General features: G+C 35.4%; 10 protein-coding genes across 10 annotated transcripts; 4 read left to right on the plus strand and 6 right to left on the minus strand. All coding sequences in view use genetic code 12, as the record gives it.

Annotated features, from left to right (window-relative positions):
• Positions 1 to 243: 243 nt before the first annotated feature.
• DEHA2G08602g (DEHA2G08602p) lies at positions 244 to 1,602 on the minus strand (the record flags this gene model as incomplete). Its single annotated transcript, XM_461921.1, has 1 exon — positions 244 to 1,602. One exon carries the CDS (start codon positions 1,600 to 1,602, stop codon positions 244 to 246), a length of 1,359 nt encoding a protein of 452 aa, XP_461921.1.
• A 456-nt stretch (positions 1,603 to 2,058) lies between these two features.
• On the minus strand, positions 2,059 to 3,063 carry DEHA2G08624g (DEHA2G08624p; the record flags this gene model as incomplete). Its single annotated transcript, XM_461922.1, has 1 exon — positions 2,059 to 3,063. One exon carries the CDS (start codon positions 3,061 to 3,063, stop codon positions 2,059 to 2,061), a length of 1,005 nt encoding a protein of 334 aa, XP_461922.2.
• A 307-nt stretch (positions 3,064 to 3,370) lies between these two features.
• Positions 3,371 to 5,437, minus strand: DEHA2G08646g (DEHA2G08646p; the record flags this gene model as incomplete). Its single annotated transcript, XM_461923.1, has 1 exon — positions 3,371 to 5,437. The coding sequence occupies one exon, from the start codon at positions 5,435 to 5,437 to the stop codon at positions 3,371 to 3,373; it is 2,067 nt and encodes a 688-aa protein (XP_461923.2).
• A 169-nt stretch (positions 5,438 to 5,606) lies between these two features.
• Positions 5,607 to 6,134, plus strand: DEHA2G08668g (DEHA2G08668p; the record flags this gene model as incomplete). The annotated part of the gene is made up of 1 exon (XM_461924.1): positions 5,607 to 6,134. The coding sequence occupies one exon, from the start codon at positions 5,607 to 5,609 to the stop codon at positions 6,132 to 6,134; it is 528 nt and encodes a 175-aa protein (XP_461924.2).
• Positions 6,135 to 6,377: 243 nt separating this feature from the next.
• DEHA2G08690g (DEHA2G08690p) lies at positions 6,378 to 10,316 on the minus strand (the record flags this gene model as incomplete). The annotated part of the gene is made up of 1 exon (XM_461925.1): positions 6,378 to 10,316. The coding sequence occupies one exon, from the start codon at positions 10,314 to 10,316 to the stop codon at positions 6,378 to 6,380; it is 3,939 nt and encodes a 1,312-aa protein (XP_461925.2).
• A 171-nt stretch (positions 10,317 to 10,487) lies between these two features.
• DEHA2G08712g (DEHA2G08712p) lies at positions 10,488 to 14,444 on the minus strand (the record flags this gene model as incomplete). The annotated part of the gene is made up of 1 exon (XM_002770550.1): positions 10,488 to 14,444. The coding sequence occupies one exon, from the start codon at positions 14,442 to 14,444 to the stop codon at positions 10,488 to 10,490; it is 3,957 nt and encodes a 1,318-aa protein (XP_002770596.1).
• Positions 14,445 to 14,512: 68 nt separating this feature from the next.
• On the plus strand, positions 14,513 to 15,549 carry DEHA2G08734g (DEHA2G08734p; the record flags this gene model as incomplete). The annotated part of the gene is made up of 2 exons (XM_002770551.1): positions 14,513 to 14,543; positions 14,717 to 15,549. The coding sequence occupies 2 exons, from the start codon at positions 14,513 to 14,515 to the stop codon at positions 15,547 to 15,549; spliced, it is 864 nt and encodes a 287-aa protein (XP_002770597.1).
• Positions 15,550 to 15,608: 59 nt separating this feature from the next.
• On the minus strand, positions 15,609 to 16,352 carry DEHA2G08756g (DEHA2G08756p; the record flags this gene model as incomplete). The annotated part of the gene is made up of 1 exon (XM_461927.1): positions 15,609 to 16,352. The coding sequence occupies one exon, from the start codon at positions 16,350 to 16,352 to the stop codon at positions 15,609 to 15,611; it is 744 nt and encodes a 247-aa protein (XP_461927.2).
• Positions 16,353 to 16,526: 174 nt separating this feature from the next.
• Positions 16,527 to 17,603, plus strand: DEHA2G08778g (DEHA2G08778p; the record flags this gene model as incomplete). The annotated part of the gene is made up of 1 exon (XM_461928.1): positions 16,527 to 17,603. One exon carries the CDS (start codon positions 16,527 to 16,529, stop codon positions 17,601 to 17,603), a length of 1,077 nt encoding a protein of 358 aa, XP_461928.2.
• Positions 17,604 to 17,733: 130 nt separating this feature from the next.
• Positions 17,734 to 21,411, plus strand: DEHA2G08800g (DEHA2G08800p; the record flags this gene model as incomplete). Its single annotated transcript, XM_002770552.1, has 1 exon — positions 17,734 to 21,411. The coding sequence occupies one exon, from the start codon at positions 17,734 to 17,736 to the stop codon at positions 21,409 to 21,411; it is 3,678 nt and encodes a 1,225-aa protein (XP_002770598.1).
• Positions 21,412 to 21,715: the final 304 nt, after the last annotated feature.

Below are 21,715 nucleotides of genomic sequence, written 5' to 3' on the forward strand. Positions count from 1 at the left end.
TGGTTAATTGAGGACTTTTCAGATAGTTGTAGAACAGTTCCTGAATGCAACCAGCTGTTCAAGCATCAAGATTCAAGCCAAGATGCGAGCAAAGGAATAAAATATCACAAAACTAAAAATGGAACATTTTCTACAATCGAAGCCTTAGACAAATTATGACTTATACTATGGACTATTTAGATTTTGTATTGGTTATAGTTACATAGATTATAATATAAAGTATGCTTGGTTGAAATGTACAAATCAGATGGCCATCCACGCAGAACCACCTAATACAATTCCTAACACAACCGCAGTTAATACACCAGCACCAGCCTTATCTTTTGTAGAAATATTCAAAACGTTCTTGTTAACTTCATCTTCAGTATTGGTTCCTGCAGTGGGGTTACTTTTTGAGCTACCTCCGTTATCTTTGGTGTAAACGGGGAATTCTCTCACTATTGTAGCAAGCATTGCTTCTAAGGCACACATCTGTTCACCTAATCCATACACTCCATCCCACCCAGAATGCGTCCAATCTTCGCCACATGTAATGTCATCATCACCACCAGAACACGACTGTGCTGCAGCCTCCGCACTTTTATCAAGTTTATCTTCAAGTAAAGAAACAGTCTCGGGAACCAAAACAGTTGTTATCCCAAGACAACGTGCAAACAATGAATGGAAAGACCTTTGATCGTTATTACAATGATTAGGCATACATGTCGTTTCATACATAACACCATCCTTGAAAAAGTAACTGGACGCTTCGATGATTTCCGTGGCTCTTTCTGACCATATACTGTCCTCAGTAAAGTTGTACATGTATGCACATCCAGCAATAAATATACCATATGTGTAAGACCATTTCTTGTCGGTGACATCAGTACAATTATCACCAATCTTTGCACCATCATGAAGGACTAATTCATCGTCTTCGGAGGTCAAAAACCCAACTTCTTCCATCCAATCCCATACTTTTTCCGCAACTTTGGCGTACGACTCATTTCTGGTAAACCTAGCCAAACGAGCAGCGATATTGAAAAGACATCCATTAGCAATAGAATTCTTATAATCGTAACCTGAATTCCAGGTAAAAATTTGCCATCTTAACCCACCTCCACAATGCTCCGTATCCCATCTGGCATCCATAGTGTTGAAAATGGCTTGCGTCATCGATAACCAACTATGGTCCTCTGGATCGGTAAAATTTCTTTCGACTGCTTCCATTACAGCCAAACCCCAAACACCTTGATCATCGTTACCTTCTACCATGGACTGGTTCGATGGAATGTAATTAAATGATTCACCGGCTTGGTGATACATACCATCATATATCAAACTTTTCAATGTTTTGTTATCATTATCGCAAAATGTGTAATAGTCTAACAATCCCCCAAATGCTTCACCAGCATTCCACCAATAGTTTGGACTTGCAAACATGCCTACTGTCCCACCATATTTGATACCTTCGTAATAATTGAGTTCCCCTTGAACTACGAATTTTGCTGCTTCACACACAGAATCCCTATCTCCCGCAGTTAGATTAAGTGCACCCGTAAGCGAGATATATATCGACAAAATAACTATACTGAACCAATTATTTTGGAATGTGAACCTCATATTTGCTTAATTGGTGTAGTGATTGTGTTTATTCTCAATTTCTAAATATAGGTCTTCCACTCCCTATGTCCAATCAAATATATCAGATAAAAGATTGATCCGTTAATATTTATAATGATTTGGATTTTAATAACAAACTATCAGTAACAGTTAATGTTTTTCAATAGTTGCATTAACTAATGTAATTGTTTTGTTATAACCGCCAGTTTCTATTACTACGAAGAAGATCAACACTAAACAATGCCTCAATTTTAAGGCTATGAAATTATATACAGTACTATCTAATGACCTAAAAATACCAAGAATGCAAAAAAGCCTTCAGAACTTCAGCATTGGTAGTCATTTACGGCATATAGAGTGTAGAAAACATGAGCGTAGGATGGAGGAGCATATTTTATAACTTGATGAAGATAAATTTATAAACTGAGATTGGAAGATTAGTTTTAGCAAGAGAGTTTAATCGTGCAACCCAAATATGGCTAATAGCTGATCCAAGTTTCTGAGGACCACTCTATTGTTAGCAATGACCTTCAATTCGGGGCTGTTTATACCTTCATCCGAATGCTCAGCGAAAAGTGACTTAGTTATTGGTTTTTGGGGGGAATGTGAATGAATAAGGAATTGACTAGTATTTTCTCTGTCTAGTAAGACTGCGTTCCATCCCGATCTAACTGGACCGAGAAAGTCTTTGTCTTCACTATCGCCTATATGCCAACAGTTTTCCAAGTATAACTGTTTGCTGACATCACTGGGTGTTTCCAATGTGGAGGCCAAGAAACGCTGGTACACACTATCGAAAAACTTCTTATCGGGCTTAGAAGCGTCGAGGTCGTACGAGAGATATATGTGATCCTTGGCAAAAAAGTCCATGAGACCCAAGTTTTTCAATATCTCCATAACACGAAGATCAGAATTGCTTGACACGACTAGATTAATATTGTTTTCTTTCAACTTGGTCAATGTAGGAATAACATCGTCGTATACCATATACGCTTCACGCCCAGTAAAATAGGTTAAGAGTCTTCTGCATAATTTGGCTGATGTTTCATCTTTAGTATAATGTGGTAAATCGAACAACTTAACAATAATCTCCAGCCACCATTCATCACAATTCTTGATGTCTGATGATCGCTTCCCGTAATTAGGATATCTCTCATATATCTCGGAGTATATTTTTGGGAACTCCTTCTCAATCGACTCTAGCGATTTATTTATCCCAAATTCCTCCATTGCAACTACATGATATTGTTGAGCTATTGGGGCCTTTGGGGTATATAATGTCCCGAATACATCGAAAGAAATGAAATGTGGTTTTGGAAATTGTTTATTGGAACCTCGGACCATTTTTTTGTGGTCATGAAAGGGATCGGATAAGAGTGGATCACTACTAGATTGCACTGATCTTCTAAATGAAAGTAAGGCACTCGAGAATCTTATCTTTTTGCTTCTTAATGGAATCATATCAATTACTGGTAACCAATTAATGCATAAAGAATATAATGCATAAAGAATATTTTATACTTGCAAATTCTTTCGTCATGATGCCCATTCTTTATCAACATATTTGTATCGTCGCGATATCGGTCCCTATGAGATCTACCCCAGATTTGTAACAAACCAATCCAAATATCATACAAGCATGTCTTCTTTGCCCTCTACAATATCCACCAAATTACTTACTTAGCTACATTTCCAAAATTACTCGTAATAAATATAGTTCTATTCACTCTATAAATGGTAGGCAATAAAAAGAGTACCATGTGAACCACTAATCTACAAACTGAAAACAATTGAGACCCAATTCAAAATTATAATTACAATCCCGAGTAGAAAGACTCTCATCCTCAACCTTATTTGAGCTGTGAGTGTCAGAATTGGATTCGGTGATATACCTGACCCATGGAAAGCATGTATATTTCATTTGTTCCTCTGCAACCTTCAAATAAGTTAATTTAAGACCAGAATAAGATAACATTGGAATATTGAAAGAACACTTCACATGGTTAAAGTCTTGTGAAAATTTTATCAGCTTTTGGATTCTCTTAGACAAAGATGAAACTGCGCCATTGACACCGTAATATCTATCGAGATCTTCCTTGGCCTCAGTATCATCATCCAGATCTTCTATCGCATCAGACTGCTGCATATATTTATTATTAAGCGAGTCCTGTACTGCCTCCAGGGTTAATGTATCGTTATCTTTTGAGGCTAATGCCATTTCCGCCATCATTTTCATGGCGCCTATTTTCCCATTAACATTATCAACATACCAGAATAATTCAGAAGAATCAATCTTATAACTAACATTACCTATTTCAGCCTTAAACTTCATTCCGTCGCTGAATTCATTAGCCTCATGGTCAAGTCTAATCAAATGTGGATTTATAGGAATTTTAATTATCAAATTACGACAGTGTAATCTTTTCTTGAAGTTTGTGGAAAGAATACACATAATTTGTAATTTATTTGACAGTTTAAGAATTCGGTATGTTGGTTTTACCATGATAAGGGGAAGCTTACGCTTCTGCTTTTGTTGCTCCACATGGTATGTCATGAGTACAAATTTATCATCTGGAGGAATGAAGTTAATAATGTTCTCCTTATAGACAGAAGCTAGTTCTATACATTGATGGAATTGAATATTTCGTATAGGAATCCTATGGTTCTTCTTCTTTCTCTTTCTATGATTTTCGTTTGGAATGTTCTCACTGACAATATCGTCCGTAGTTTTAGTATCCTCATCTCCGAGCTCAACAGTTGATTTAATATCATCAAGACCTTCCTCAATTCCGTCTTCGCTTAGGTTTTCATCATCACCATCAACTGTCAAGTTACTATCCTCCAATTTCAATTGGTTATCGGATCTAACCGTGTCTCCATTCTTTGGGTCTTCATATATCATATATTCGTCTTCATTATCTATTCCTGAAATGTACTTTTCATTAAATCCCAATTTACAAACTGGCATCCCCGAAAGATAACATTTGACTAAGCATCTGCCGTAAACTTCATTTCTTTTGATGGAATTTGTGCTTAGACTAAATAGAAATTCACAGTTCTCTATTATATCGATGTAAATTTCGTTTTTGGGGTAGAAAATACCTTTCGGCCGCCAACTAATGGCCAGCGATGTTGCTCTTAATACAGAAGTATTAATATACGAAGTGTCTGTATCTATTATATCAGCATTGACCGCTTGATTATGGGTTGATTTAACTTTCTTTATTTTATCCTTAGCTTGTTTACGCTTGTGGTCAGATTTATCGCCAACCTCTATATCTGATTCAGATGAGTACTCATCCCTTTGTTCCCCATAATGACCTAACTTAGGAAGATTGGCTTCAACTTTAATATATTCTCGAAGAATCTTATAATCCGTCACCTGAACAATTCCAAAATCCATGCACTCATCCAACAATTCAAAAATTAACGTAGAACTATCCATTATCACTTCCTTACTTAGTTTGGCCCCGATCCTTAAATCTTCTTGAGAGGTTTTCTGCTTTCTGGCCATGTCACATATGTAATGAAATAGAATTCCATAAAAATTATGCAAAAATACAACTGTCAGCATTGCATTGATATTTTTCTTCGTAACCGCTATCAATATAATATCATTATCTCCTCTCATATACACATAATTTATACCTCGACTGTGAATAAAAGGTGTTCTTTCTTCCGGTAGTAGGTTTTTGTATGCATTTTCGAAGTTTTGCAAGACTAGCGTTTGATCCGGCAAACTATTATTATAGCTTCTATGCAATAACAACTCGCTCCGCAGGTAGTCTAAATGAGTTTCCGGCCAATGAATTATGTATAACGAATACACCACCATCTGACACGTAACCCAATGTTTATCTTAATCGGAAGTATCTATGGAGATGATTTTAAACGTTTATGACAAAATGCGACATCAAAACTGCAAGATAGATACGACATTCATATAGACGGTTGAATGAAGATACGGTCTTAGAAGTAGAAATTGTAACCTCAACATACAGATAATGAGTTCTAAAACGATAAGGAAAGCAGCAGTTATAGCAGGAAAACAATTGGAAGAACAAATTTCCCGATTGAACTGTGGGAGCCATAAGAATTATTGGAAAATTAGAAGTAGCTTAGCTGCAGATGGATCAGTCGAAAACCGGCTTGAAGTAGACTATAAGTTCAAGTCGTTTGCTAAAACATGGAGTTTCTTGAATCTGATTGCATACCACGCGGATAATGTGAAACATCATCCTTCGATAGATACAACATACAACAAAGTGAATATTAAGTTAACTACTCATGATGCAGGGAACAGAGTGACTTACAACGATTTGAAATTTGCACAATTTGTAAGAGATGAATTCGAACGAGAGAGACCACAGAATGTGTTAAAGATGGAAGAACTAATCAAGGATGCTAGAGGACAATTTTCTTTTTCACAGGCATCTCAAATTATTGACGACTTAGTAGCATCGGACAAGTCTTCCAACTTAGAAAAGGCCTCGAAACATTCAGATCCTTCGAAAAACAGTAATGGAAAATAGAGAAGCTCTTCTGAAAGACGAAAGGTAATAATAACGAAAATAAATCAATAGGTTTCATTGTTCAACCTACATTCTCTGCTACAACTATATTGTATAGAAAATTGAAACTGGTTAAGGGCCTTATTATTTGGTAGGTAAACAGGAGTAAATAGAACGTTTACTTTCCTAATAGGCTTACAAGTACATATATCACTCAACTATATTACAATTTTAATTCTAAATATCTAAATTAGTATGACAAACCTATGTGTAATTCACATCTCTCTTCGCTACACAGTAAGCATCACGAACCTCGATCGCTTCGTAGGTACCTTCGAGGCTTACCATATCAGTATATTCGTAATCCCAAATATCCTCAACGGTTTTTGTTTCCACAACTATTTTACTATGTTTATCTTTGCGGCCTGTTTTCTTATGTTTATGCTTTGGATCAACCTGTTCCAGAGTTCTCGTATAAATAAGTTTGAATGGAGGCACACCAGAGAAACTGAACTTAATCTCTGTTTGCTCACCTTCGTGAATATCTTGCACGACATAACTTCCTTGATTTATCTCGACAGAAGGAAGTTCATACACCTTTAGTTTCAATTCTTCGAATTTTTCCTGCGAATTTGTCAAATTTACTAAACATTGATTTGCAGAAGAATCCAGCAACGCTTCGATAGAAAGCTCACCTGCCTTAGAAGCTAACCTTTGAAATCTATGGCCCAGTTCTGCCTTTTGTAACTTATCATTAAATCTATAATAGACCATAAAAGGAGGAATACCAGACATATTATATAAGATGTGGTCGCCTACACAATAGTGCGGTCTCTTCTGCATCTTAGAGATATTCGGGACTTCTGTAATAGAAATAACGTAGTTATTCAATTGCGAAAATTCCTTTTCAGTACAACCATTTGCATCGGTCAATTCGTTTATTGTTAGAGTGTGCTCTCCCACATTCATTGTCTCAAATAATAAAGAATCCTTTCCATTAATTTTAGCTTCATTCAACTTTAATTCTGGTTCCATTATATTCTCAAAAGTAAATGTTTCACTCATTCCAGTAGCTTCGTGTCTTAGGGATGCGTCGATTCTAAAGGGGTATTCACCCACAAAGCTAATAGGAATTTTTGGCAAAGGCTCATCACGTCTTAAGCTAGTCTCACAGATCTGAAGGAATTGATCTTTTCTAAAGTTAGCTTTAGGAGATGGGTTGATATCGTATCTGACACATGGCAATACTTCATTCTTCTTTGGAATCCTCGATACCTTCTCACGGGTATACAACTTATCATAAATCCCCTTAAAACGGTGTTCATATTTACCGCTATATTTAGTTGGCAAGTTGATGGTAATGTTATGATCATTGACGGTCATGGACCTAGATTCGACTTTTCCTGTAGGTAATGTAATATCGTAGTCTATTACAAAAGGCTTAACACCTTCCAAATTTAATCTTATTTTATTCCCACAATTTTGACATAATGGTTTAAGGTGCACAAACAAATCGTTCTCTTCCAGATGCTGCTTTAAAACTTGCTGATCTTCAGTTATCAAAGTTAAATTAGGTCTATTGTAGTATGATACAGAAACAGCCTTTTGAGTACCGATTTTACCAACACACCCACCATTAGTAAAAGACGACAACAAGTAAGTTCCCTCCTCTTTAACTAGCAATGATTTACTATTTCTCAACGTACGCATCTGAGAATTACTAGCGTTGTGTAAATCGCTAACAATATATTCTAAAACATCTGATGAGGCACTGCCAATGGATGATTTTAACGACAATGGAATCTTGTAGGAATCCCCTTCGATAATTTTTACGCTCTTATATGATGAATCAGTATCAATTGATATTTCAGGTACATCTGATCTGGCTTTAATCTTAATGGATTCACGTTTGTCAAAATCAATAGGACAAGACAGGCCATCCTTTGCTTCTGATAATACAATTTCAAAGTTTCCGCCAGATTTAAGCGAAGGTGTAACAATATTAAATGTACTATCAGAAACATTCAATAATTTAGACGTTTCAATCAACTTTTCACCTGTATCAATATTTAGTATATCATAATTGAAACTAAAAGGCGCATTTCCTTTCAAAGATAACGGGACAGTCACAGATTCACCCATACAAGCGCTAAATGTTTTTAAAATTTCCCCCTTGGTCTCAAAAAAAGATGCTTTGGATCTTTGATTAAAGTATGTCAGATAAGTATGTTTCTTTTCATCTAATAGTATTGGTTCTTTATGGTAATTAAAATCCTTGAGACTGTCGAACATGATAACGTAATTTCCTTCTTTTGGAGGTCTATACTCAAATTTATAGTCCTTATCAAATGTTTTCAACAATCTATTGCTACGTCCTCTTTCATTATAAACAGGTCTCAAAGTACCATCAGATCTATTTTGATACACATGATATTGGATAAAAAACGGCGGCTTCCCCAAAAATTCAAAATCAAACTTGTAACCAGTCATTCCAACACATTTATCAACTACAGGCTCTGCAACGATTTCTACCAGAGGCGGTGTTGCTCTTTCAACCGATACTACCTTGCTTGTCATTATGTCACAGGGGCAGTACTTCGATCTACCCTTAATTACACTATAGGTCCCAGGCTTATCACATTGAATACCCCTTGACAACTGTTGAGAATTATCATAAGTATTAGTGTAGTTAGTTGATAATAATGGATCACTAGGGTGTATGTATTTAATATCAATTTCAAGTGGAAAGTCTTGCTCCTTTAGATTTTGATAATTGAAGGATAACAGTTTAGTACCGTTTACCAATAGAACTTCTTGTGGGTCTGGATCCGCTATTTCAACTTTTGGTGCTTGCTTTAATTCAATAGAATACCAAACATCTTTATCTTTAGAAGAAGGATTATATACCTTCTTGTTTTCAAGAATATCCGATACTTCTAATAATTGAAACTCCAATTTACCTGCGCCCAGCTTTGGTATAATATCAACGTTACGGAATAGTTCTTGTTCTAGTATATTACGTGTAACCCTATGAGATTGTAACCAGGACAAATTATTGAAGTTCTTATTATTTGAACTCTGTGTTTCATGTAAGCTAGTATCACTAACAGTTACATTAAATGACTTATAGTTTCTCCCATTCAATCTGGTCTCAAATTTCAAAACAACAGGACCGACACCAAATGAACTAACTAACGGAAGGTTAATATCAAAATCACCATTACTGATATCACTTCCTATACATTTATAATTTTGATAAGATTTAGGTGAAATTGAATGAACGAATTCAGCACTAGGACAATGCGATATCACGAAGTCTGATCTGTAAGTTCTGATGCTGATTCCTTTCTTGTCGCTAACTTTATTAATTCTGTAAAGACCAGGGGATTTTATTGGAACTTCAGCATAAAAAATGCGATCATCGTTTCTAACGTTTTCTTGATACTGGCGCAAGTGAGAATAATCCTTCTTCAATAATTTGTGTAAATCATGTTCGGTATAATTTATTAACTTCCTTTCATTGGAAGGCGTGATATGCTGTAATTGCAAAAACCCTAACTGCGTTGTAGTGTTGAATTCTATAGGCATTTGTACGGATGAATATGAATTTGACTCCAAACAAATATTATCAAAATGAAAGGGATTGAATCTAGCAGATGAATCTGGTAAAAATTGAATAGTATACCTACCCTTAAAATGCTCATTTGGGTCGACGATGTTATTGGAATTTACAGAATCACCGAAAAGTGTTAATTCTTTTCTACTGAATATTATTTTCCATACCGGCAACATCATGTTCGAAATTAACGGAAACACCATATCACTTGCAAGAAAAAAAGTCACTCCATTTAATAACAATGTTAATAAAAACGTTTTCAACGGTGAATAAACTAAATATGGAATATTTAGTATAGGAAGTAACCATAGAAAGAGCCCATCTACCATTGCATACTTCGCAATAAATGTAAAAGTGTTCAACGGAGCCAACCCAATAACACTACTAGACATCACATCTGACTTCAATAGGATGATATCATATATTTTCCAGCATTGTATTAATACAAAAAATGATACAATAAAAAGTCGCTGTGATGCTTGATCTATGATGCTTGATGGAATCAATGGTTGTTGAATTGACTCCAAATCTTCTGGTTCTGGCCTCCTTCTTTTTGCATCTATATTTCCTCTGGAATTGGAATCCATTTTTTATAACAAATGCAACCAGTTGTGTAGTTATATATTTATGCTAATAACCTTGTTAAATGGTTTATGCAATAGATCGAATGTAAATTTTTTGAGAATGAAAACAAACATTACGACATTTTTATAATATTGCGACATATTTGCTACTAATATTTCTATATACATCTATAATTAATTCTTAATGACCCACAGTCCATTAGATTTAACCTGAAGAACCTTTGTTGCAGGTAAATCCCAACCAACACCACCATCGCCAATGGCCGCACCAATTCTTGGAACAACATAACATTCTCTTTTAGTCGGAGTAATGTTTTTAGGTGCGTATGGGTGGCCCAATGGCTTAGAATACGTAATCAACAGGGAGTTTTTAGCAATATTTGCTAACTGTTTCCCAGATATATCAACTAATGGCTTCATTCTTAACTTAGATAATTTTCCTTCTTGCTGGTTACTTCCTAAGTTCAAAGATTGGTAGATCAAATAAGGCGTGGGGATGCTACCAGAGTTCGTAATGATTGAATTAGGATGAATGTAGACATAGGGGGATACCTGATCTCCAAATTGGGAACTTGGGAATAAAGTCGCATAAGGGATATTTATAACGTTAGTTTTGTTAGGAAGATCGATATCGGACGATATTAAATCACCTCTGATTGCAACTTGGTCAATAAACCCTGAGGAAACCATCTGCTTTATAGCAGCAATTTGCTTCTTGTCAGGCACATTTAACTTCAATTTCTTTTCTTCGTCTAAATTTACGGCAATAGAATCTTTACTTGTGTTAATTTTTACAATATTAGTTACTTGTTTTCTCAACTTCAAGATTTCTTCCATTACTTTTGGTCTCAAAAAATTATTTCTTAAAAATTCACCATGTTTTTCTTTTGGGACATGGTCAAAAGCACATACAGCTGCTAATAACTGTAATCCATCACTTGATTTATCTAACTTCGAAAATAATGCTCTGGATTTATAGAACTTAGATCTCAAATTTTTCTTCGCCTCTTCATCAACAAAATCTTCCTCTTCACTAGAACTCTCGTCTTCGTTATCTTCCGATTTCTTGCGATTAACTTGGTTGATACCCAATTCATGTTCATTAATGAAAGGGTCGCCAACAGATAATGCAGATACAATTGCAACAATGTATGGCAAACAACCCATTTGATTACCAACAATCAAGATTTTTGCAAACCGAGGACTCAATGGGAATACTGCCATAGTTCTTCCCAAGTCAGTTACATTATTATCTTTATCTAATGCCCCCAAAATTGTTAACAATCTCTCTGCTTTACTAAGTGCAAGTCTGTCAGGTGGAGTTGGGAATGGAAAATTCACAATCTGGTCTATACCCATACTTTTCATAGACAACACAATACTCTCTACCGGCATTCTTAATATTTCTGGTTTACTAAATTGTGGAAAGTAGCTCTCATAGATAGCAGACGAGAATAAACGATAACAATGACCAGGTCCTGTTCTACCTGCTCTACCTGCTCTTTGATCTGCAGAAGCTTTCGAAATCCAATCGATTTCAAACGACTGGACCCCAGTTTCCTCATTGAAGTGACGTTCTTTCGAACGACCAGAATCTACCACATAACGAATTCCAGGTATAGTCAAAGAAGTTTCAGCCACATTGGTTGCAATAATACATAATCGGCTTCCTTCTGGAGGGTTTTGGAACACTTTCATTTGTTCTTTCGTAGGTAACAAGGAATACAACGGTAAAACATACAACGGATCTTTATCGGTCTGATGCGCTTCCAATGATTCTTCAAAACCTTCTTCCTCTTCGGAATCCGACTGATAATCATCATTTTCCTCTAAAGTATCCTTATTTATATTAACACTGAAGTCAATATCCTCTGCTTCAGCATCGGTATTTTTACTTATTTTAACTTTTGGCCCATTTTCATCCGCATAATCAATTTTGCCTTGTTTCTTCACTTTTTCTGGAAATGGGAATTCTTTACGTAACTTTTTCACGACCGACGTAATCTCATTCTGACCAGTTAAAAATACTAAAATACCACCTGGAGGTAACTTTCTATGGATTTTGCAGACCTTTTTGAACGATTCATCCAAGTAGTCGTAATTTGTCCGACGATTGAAGTGAACACTCACTGGATGTTGTCTCGCAGAAATTTTCAAAATGGTAGGAGGAGCTTTAAATAATAACTTATTCTCTGAGAAGTCTGATACTCTTAATGTAGCAGACATAATTATTAATTTCAATGGCTTGTATCTCTTTGGATCACTTTCATGGTACTTCCTTCTCAACTTTAAGATTCTACTGAGCATACCAATTAAAATATCTGTATTTATATTCCTTTCATGGGCTTCATCGATAATTATTGCAGAGTATTTATTTAACAATAAATCTGCCATCATCTCTCTTAACAAGACACCATCTGTCATAAACTTTAAAGCTGTTCCAGTTTCTGTCCCTTCGTTTTTAATGGTACTATCAAAACGAACTTGATGACCTACTCTCTTTCCATGCTTCATACCTAATTCTTTGCCAACACGATCAGCCATGGAAACTGCTGCCACTCTTCTTGGTTGTGTAACACCTATCATTCCTGGGTGTGTATCAGACTTAACGTCACCAAACCCAGCTTCATATAAGAACTGAGGTACTTGGGTTGTCTTACCTGAACCAGTTTCCCCACAAATTATAACACAATCGTGGTGGTAAATTGCTTCCATTATCTTGTGTTCCTCACTAAATACTGGTAGATTCATTCTCTGTTCTTGAATTTCGGGGGAACGATCAACGTCAACATAAAATGCTTCTCTCTTAAGTTCCTTATTAACTGGAACGTAATTTTCTTCGTCCGAGGAATGGTCATGATCTTCTTCATGAACACTAGGCTTCGAATATTTCGCTTTTAAGTGGTCTGGTAAAGTAGGCATTACTGCTTCAGTTTCTCTACCTTCGAGTTTACGGACTTGTGCTTCTGCCCACTCTTTAAATGATTCTGCGGTGGAAGAATGCTTTGGTTTAGCCAGCAAAAGTCTTGGTAATTCCTCGTCGCTTTCTTCATCGTCATCCTCGTCATCATCTTCTTCATCTTCTTCATCTTCTTCATCTTCTTCATCTTCTTCATCTTCTTCATCTTCGTCATCTTCTTCTCTTTCTTCGTCCCCTTCATCGCTGTCAGATTCTTGTTCAACATCGTCTTCTAGGGAATTCTTCGATTTTTTGATACTTGCAATTTCCTTTTCGTTATCACTATCTCCTTCACTATCATCTTCATCATTTTCATTTTGACTACTCGATTCACTATCAATTTCACTATCTTCATCGTCTGAGCTGGCGAAATCCATATCATCCTCTATTTTGTTCTTCTTCTTGTCTTCTTGCTCCACCCTTAATCTCCAACTATACTTCTTCTTAGTAACGGCTTTAGGTTTATCAACTTTGGGTACATTTTCGAATCCAAAACCAAACCCGCTTCCCCCAAATTTCAGAGGTCTATTATCAATGAAAGCAGATGTACTTCCTGTATTATCGCCGTATTTGTCTAAATCATCGTCCTCCAGACCGGCACTATTTTCTGATTCACTTTCATAAGAAGGCCTTTTTTGTATCTCTTGACCCTGTGGCCATTCCTTCACCTCTCTTTCTTCATACAAGATTTCTTTAGTTCTCTCGTCTCCGCGGCCCTGTCTTTCAAGTTCCAATGCTTCGATCATTTCTTCTCTTCTTGTTTGCTTACCAGTACCTAATAGCTTCGAAGGAACCAAAAGCTTAGAATCCATTTTCGTCTCCGATAATTTCTCTAACAATACTTTTTTCTCGTCTCTCTTTAACTGATGCTCGATGTACTTATCTAACCTCTTTTTCTTTGTCCTAGACATCTTCGACTCCTTTTCGTTTGCCGAGTATATCATCTCTTCCATCTTCCTTTTTCTTTCCTTCTTCTCTTGGTCTGTTAAAGCCTTGAGTATTTCGGAATTTGGATCTTCGTTGTTCTCTTGACTTTCATTTTCAACTATCTCATCGGTTCCATCTGCTTCATGTCTAGTAAATTGTTTGTTTCTAGCACTTTTGAGTGCAGCCTGTTTAGCAAGCATCCCAGAACGGGCTTTCTCATTGAATCGTTTCCTATATTTACCCATTATCTAAGATCTTGCACGGACTAGTATACATATAGACTAGTTTTCATATTATCATATATTTTTTTAAGATGAGTATAGGATTTATCACGTGTGAGATCAGTAAGTATTAATTTCAATACATGATATCACATAGTCAGTACTAATGGAATATAAACAGAAGTAGACTTAGGAAGTTATTATAGATAAAAATGAATAACAATCTTCATAATCATTGTATGTTAATTTATATCTCAAGTTAATACAGAGATGAGCCTTTACTAACTCAATATTAGTGATCCATACGACTTTGACGCTAAATTCCTCTACGTTATATACGTATGAAAACTTTCAATTAGTCCATCAGTTGAATAATTTGAACTGTTCTGAGATAGTAAGTCAGGAATTGGGGTTAATCAATGCTTCGAAAACACTTGTTGGGTCTATTCCCATTGCTGCTGGTTATACAGTAAACTCCAATTTGGCATTGTACTTCATGAAGAAGGTTTTAATGAATAGTGATGGTAGTAATGACTTAATTACAATAATAAGTATAGCGCATGTGAACGTGAATAAGACATTGATATTATCGGTGTTGAAAAAAATTATGGATAAGTATATCGAGTTCAAGCGGGACATCGAGATTTCGGATAATAATTCGACTCATCAGATCAAGACAAAACTAGGGGAGTTCAAACTCTACATGAATCAGATTATAAAGTATGAAGAAATGAATTATGATTCTAACCAACATGTGTATAATTACGGAGCCATTAACAATAGAGGCAGTGATGACGAGTCAGACGGTATAACTGGTGAAGATGTAATTAGTCCCAACCAATTGCTTTTGGCCAACGAAGAAGCGGATGAAGTCAGGCAGTTGATGTTGGATAATATAAATAAAGTTATGAATAGGGGTGATAAGATAAATTTGTTAGTCGACCAAACTGATAGATTAACTAGTTCGTCGCTGATGTTCCAGAAACGGGCACAATTAATCAAAAGAAAAATATGGTTGAGTAAATCTAAGTTTATGATTATGATATTAGGTGGTGTATCATTCATGATATACCTTCTAATCGGGTCTCATTGTGGTTTTCCTGGCTTCAGTCAATGCTTGCATCCTTAATATGTATATTTTATGTCATTAATATAGTATATAGAAAATTGTTCTATAAATACCTCAAACTATGAATCATCATCTGAACTATTTTGCCCTTCGTCTTCATCCGCTGCTTCTTCGCCTCTCAATTCGTCCTCCTCCCTACTTAAAAGTGCAATCGGGTTTTCTTCCACCTCTTCACCATCCTTTTCATCGTCAAGCTCTTCATCAGCTTCCTCCTCCTCTTTTGATTCCTTGTTATTCGTATCTTCATCATTAGCAAGCTCTTCGGTAATATCTTCGTCAGCTTCAGCTTCAGGGTCATCCTCCATGTCCGCACTGTTGTCTCTCTGTATAATCTGCTCATCATTATCTTTAAGTCTCTTACTCAGAGGTGAAGCATCGACACCTTCTGGCTTAGGAACCTTCTTGTCAGCTTTATGCTTCTTTCTCAAGGCAATATTACTTTCAAATACACTCAACTTCTGTTTTACCTCCGGTATAAACCCTGAAAATTCAGCTTTTTCAAGAGCACTAAGTATGTCTTGTGCGTTGATGGTTTTACGTCCTTCGTCTTTCGAAATTTGTCTGGCTTGGAACATTAAATGTGATACAAATACAGTCGATGATCTTTGTAATGCAATCATGGAATCCTTGGCAAGAATCATATTACTGGCACCTTCGTCACTACTAGCATTCATAATATTCTTCGCAAGCTTCTGGACTGTAGCACGAGGGAATAAAATTTCATCAATTGAAACCAAATCTTGATCCTTGTTCGGCTGGGGGTATTGTCCCTCCGTATTCTTTCTCCATCCCTTTGGTGGCATTTTAATAACTAACGATATTTGTCTCTTACTGATATAATTGAATACTGATATTGACGCGTATATAAATTTGAGGTACTCGATGAGAATATGTACACAACCATATCTTGTGATGCCAATATCAACTCTAAAGAGAATTTCATAGACTGAATTTAGTAGTACTTAAAGGAGTAGGCAATGCTGGCAACTGCTAAATCCAATCCCAAATCATCGAAGTATGAGGAAGATAATGAATTCTACGGTGTTTTGAACGAGCCAAATATAGGGAAAGTTGTTCTTGGAAATTATGAGTTCGATACTTGGTATGGTAATGCAGCATATTTCAGTTCCCAAGGACCTCATTCTATATTGGGATATGAATTTTTAAACAAAATAGTAACTGCTACGGGGCAAAAAGGTAAAAAGAAGGTGATTGATCAAATAACTGAAACGGAGAGTATTAAACCAAAGAATGATTCGTTGTGGTTAGATAAACTATATGTCTGTCAATACTGTTTTAAGTATACAGATAAACAACAATTTATGGGACAGCATCAAGCTGTATGCCCTTTGAATACTAGGTTCCCTTCTATTGGAAAGTTGTTATATAGGGACGACGAATCACCATACTTCATTACTCATGTCAGAGGGTTCAAGCATCAGCTATTTTGTCAGAATCTTTCATTATTCGGGAAGCTATTTCTTGATGATAAATCAGTATATTATAATGTTGATGCATTTGACTACTACATAATATATGGCCTCGATCAACATCAAGACCTGTCATATCCAGAAGAGAATTTTGTACCAATGGGATTCTTTTCGAAAGAAGTGCTATCGTGGGATGACGATAATAACTTAGCGTGTATATGTATATTTCCCCCATTCCAAAGGCGACATCTTGGTTCCCTCTTGATAGAATTTCTGTACGCATTGGCCAGAGTTACACCAGGCCAATTCAGAAGTGGGCCCGAGTTCCCCTTGTCTCCCTATGGTAAAATGAGTTATTTACATTATTGGTCAAGAAAATTGGCATATATCCTATTGCAAACCTTCAAAATAAATGAAGAATTTAACTTGTCGAGTCTAGCAGATATTACCGGTTTCAGGAAAGAAGATATTTTGCTTACTTTGGAATATATGCAAATATTACAAGATACTGGTAATGGTAATGTCAGTTTATCATTGGGTAATTTTAATCAATGGTGCACTGAAAATAATGTCGATCCTTTGCAAGAGAAGACCATGTTGAACCCAAACTACCTTTTAATTTAATAGAATTGCATACACATCAGGAGATGTACTACTTTCTCCCTTTCTGCATGATGAACAATGCTTTATAATGTAATATATTCATTCATCCTCTTATATACATCGTCTAACTTTAAAATAATTGTAAATGTGAATGTCTGTCCCTGGTAATGGAAATTGCAAAAATAGAGACGTGCTCGAAAATTGCGTAGTAACAAATTATTTGCCATTTTTATATTTAAGTACTAAAGCAAATACTATGACAATGGAGAAAAAGAGGTATTTCAGTGTCATGCTGGAAGATCGACTGCCTAATCTAGTTACTGCTGAACAAAATGAAGAATTGAAAAATTCGTCAGTATCAAAAGATAGTCAGGAAGACTCGTTGTTCGTAGTTGATGATAGTGATATTGAAGAGCAAACTGAACTGAACATTCTTGAAAACACAAACCCTGTACCGCATGTTCATCGTTTAGAATACGAAGAATTTGAAAGTCAGATAAAATCGGTAGTAGGAACTATATCATCGCATGCTATGAATCATTTGTTTAAAAAGTATCATGATAAGCAAAATTATTTGAAGTTAGCCGTACAAGAGTATTTACAAGGTATTGATGAGAATGACACTGATATACGTATTGTTGGAAACTCTCCTGATGGAAATAATAGTCCTAACGTTCATAGGAAAAGAATTTATGAACAAGAACAAGATGATTTAATGAGCAGATTACAACGAGAGTGCCAGAGAAGTCAAGATGAAGAGAAAAAGAAGTCATGGAATCGATTTATCGGTAGCCTAAATGTACAAGCATGGGCCACGAGACCAACAACTAAACCATTGAAATATTTAGAGAAATTGGAATTACGGCGGCTAATGCCAAAAAAATTGAACGTTGGCAAACCTACTAAAGAGAAGACAAAATTTGGTGATTCTTCCATAATAAGAATCTACACAATACCGAAATATACCGAAGAAAGTGGAAGGGAAATAGGACGCATTCCTGAAGATATAACTCGGATTTTAGTACCATTGATTGATTTAGATATCTCTTCATTTTATACTACAGTGATGATAGATACTGAAAAAAGATTATCCACTGGAGATTCATTTTACATCCAAATTGATTGTTATTTGTCACAAAATGCTTTTTCGGGTAAGGAGCTAGAAAGATCAATGTCTCAGTCTGACCAGGATTTAAATGCTTTGAAAAGACAAAAGAAGATGGACACAAGAACAAGGTTTGATTTTTCAACCGAAACCAACACTGAAGCAATTCTAAGGTTAAGGCAATACTCCTTGTCCAGATTCTTTCAAAGGTTGAATATCAAGCCAATACCACAAAAGTCTGACCACGCTGATGATATAAATGAGGCTTCTGAGACACCAATTATTATTGATTCTGAAAACGAAGATGACCATATTGTCAAAGAAGATCATGAACAACAAAATTTGGATCAATTGAAACAAATAATGCAGGCCAACCAACAATCAGAATTATTGGATAGTTTGCCAGAAACAACCAAACCTCCAATTTTCAATTTTAAATTAGATTTGAGAAAATATCAAAAGCATGGCTTATCGTGGATGTTAACCAGAGAACGAGAGATAGCTGTATTAGAAACTTTATCTAAAAATGATGATGATGATAATGATAATGATATCTTAACGACGCAAGACAAAGCAAATATACAAGAGCGAAACGACGCATTCATGAACCCATTATGGGACATATTTGAATGGCCGAAGGATACTTCAATGCATAAATCTGAATCTCTGCCAACTGAGGATAGAATGGATGATAATTATTTTTACGCGAATATGTATAATGGTGAGCTATCGCTCACGAAACCAGTTATAAGGTCAATGGTAAAAGGTGGTATTCTTGCTGATGAGATGGGTTTGGGTAAAACTATCTCAACTTTAGCTTTAATTAACTCTGTTCCCATTGATGTGATGTTTGAAGAAAATAAAGAACTTGAGGACAAGACGATTTATGCTTCTAAAACAACGCTTATTATTGTTCCTATGTCATTACTTTCGCAGTGGCAAAAGGAATTTGACAAGGCTAATAATAACCTGAATCATAAATGTTTTATCTATTATGGAGACCTGGCAACCACTGACTTATCTCCTGTCTTGTGCAACAAGAAAAAGGATATTCCAATTGTTATGATTACTACCTATGGTACAGTCCTTAATGAATTTACTAGGATATCTAATCGTCGTGATGCAAAAGGATTTTTGCCAAAGATTGGATTGTTTTCAGTAAAATTTTTCAGAATTGTATTGGATGAAGGACATAATATACGAAATAGAACAGCCAAGACTTCTAAGGCTATATATGAAATATTGCTGAACAGGAAATGGGTTTTAACGGGTACTCCGGTAATAAACAGATTGGATGATTTATATTCTTTAGTTAAATTTTTAGAGCTTGAACCATGGTCAAATTTTTCTTATTGGAAAACATTTGTTACTCTTCCATTTGAACAAAGAAAAATATCTCAAACATTAGATGTGGTCAAATCAATCCTAGAGCCTATTTTTATTAGGAGAACAAAGAATATGAAACAAAGTAATGGAAAACCTTTGGTTGAATTACCGCCCAAAGAAGTTGTTATTGAAGAAGTCAAATTTAATGAAGTTGAAGAAAAGTTATATAACTGGTTTAAAGCTAGAGCTTCTCAGTCGTTCAAGGATGGTATTAAAAGTGGTGACCTATTTAAGAAATATAGTCAAATATTAACGCACATTCTAAGGCTTAGACAAGTTTGCTGTCATGTCGATTTGGTAGGAAGTGCAAACGAAATGGAACAAGAATTGGTGGATCCTAATACAGATTTATCCGAAGCTAATGGTGAATCGGATAGTATCTCAATGGTGAATAATGTATTAGATCTGTATCATGCTGATAATAATCATGATGAGAAATTTAAGAATAACACTGAAGTTCGTTCAGTAATGTTTCCACTATACGAAAAGATAGATTTGAAAGAATCTGAGTGTTCAATTTGCACACAGTCACCCATTCCTTTAGGTGAGATGGCATTAACTCCCTGTGGGCATGCATATTGTTTAAATTGTGTATTAGAGCATTTTGATTTTCAAGAAAAGAACCTGCAAAAGCCGTTATGTCCTAATTGTCGTGAACCAATATCGAAGTACAAAATCTTTAAATTACGGCACAGAGATACTTCAGTAAAAGAGATTAGATTTCATACAAAACAGGAGATGGAAGACCCAAGTCAAAACTTCAAATTTCAATTGTATTTATATGACCCGACTAAAACATCTTCGAAAATTCAGTGTTTGATTAATCATTTGAAAATATTAAAGGAACAAAGTCCCAATGAACAAGTTGTTGTATTTTCACAATTCTCATCTTATTTGGATATTATTGAAAATGAATTGAAAATACAAATCCTGAATGATTTTGTTGTTTATAAGTTTGACGGTAGACTTAATATGAATGAACGACAAAAGATTTTAGAAAATTTCAGCAGCCAAAAGCACGAGAATAAGGTAATGATTCTATTATTATCTCTTAAAGCTGGTGGGGTTGGGTTGAATTTGACAACTGCTTCCAGAGCCTTTATGATGGATCCATGGTGGTCTCCAAGTGTTGAAGATCAAGCCATTGATAGGTTACATAGAATCGGTCAAAATCTGAATGTTAAGGTTACCAGGTTTATCATGGCTGATAGTATAGAAACCAAGATGCTAAAAATACAAGAAAGAAAAAAGCAGATTGGAGAAGCTGTTGGTGCTGAGGAAGATGAAAGGAGAAAAAGAAGGATTGAAGAGATGCAAATATTGTTTGAGGATGATTAGGTATTGTTTTTATAGATCACTCTTGTATATATGTAAATTGGGCTAATTAATATTTATTTATTCATAGGTTTTTTAAACTTATTATTCTACTGAAATTTCAAATTATTGTTAAATTTCAACACTATTCAAAATTCGAACTTTACATTCAATAGATATAATACCGAATGCTATTATTATCCAAATACCCGATCATTATCATTATTGTACTTGCATTGGCTTTCACCCTATCAGATGTATGATTATAGTGTAATTACTGGAAAGGGTAATAAAATAATTTGGCTGCTAAAAATTTATAATTTTGTGT

Source organism: Debaryomyces hansenii (assembly GCF_000006445.2).
Source record: "Debaryomyces hansenii CBS767 chromosome G complete sequence".
Classification (NCBI taxonomy): Eukaryota; Fungi; Ascomycota; class Pichiomycetes; order Serinales; family Debaryomycetaceae; genus Debaryomyces; species Debaryomyces hansenii.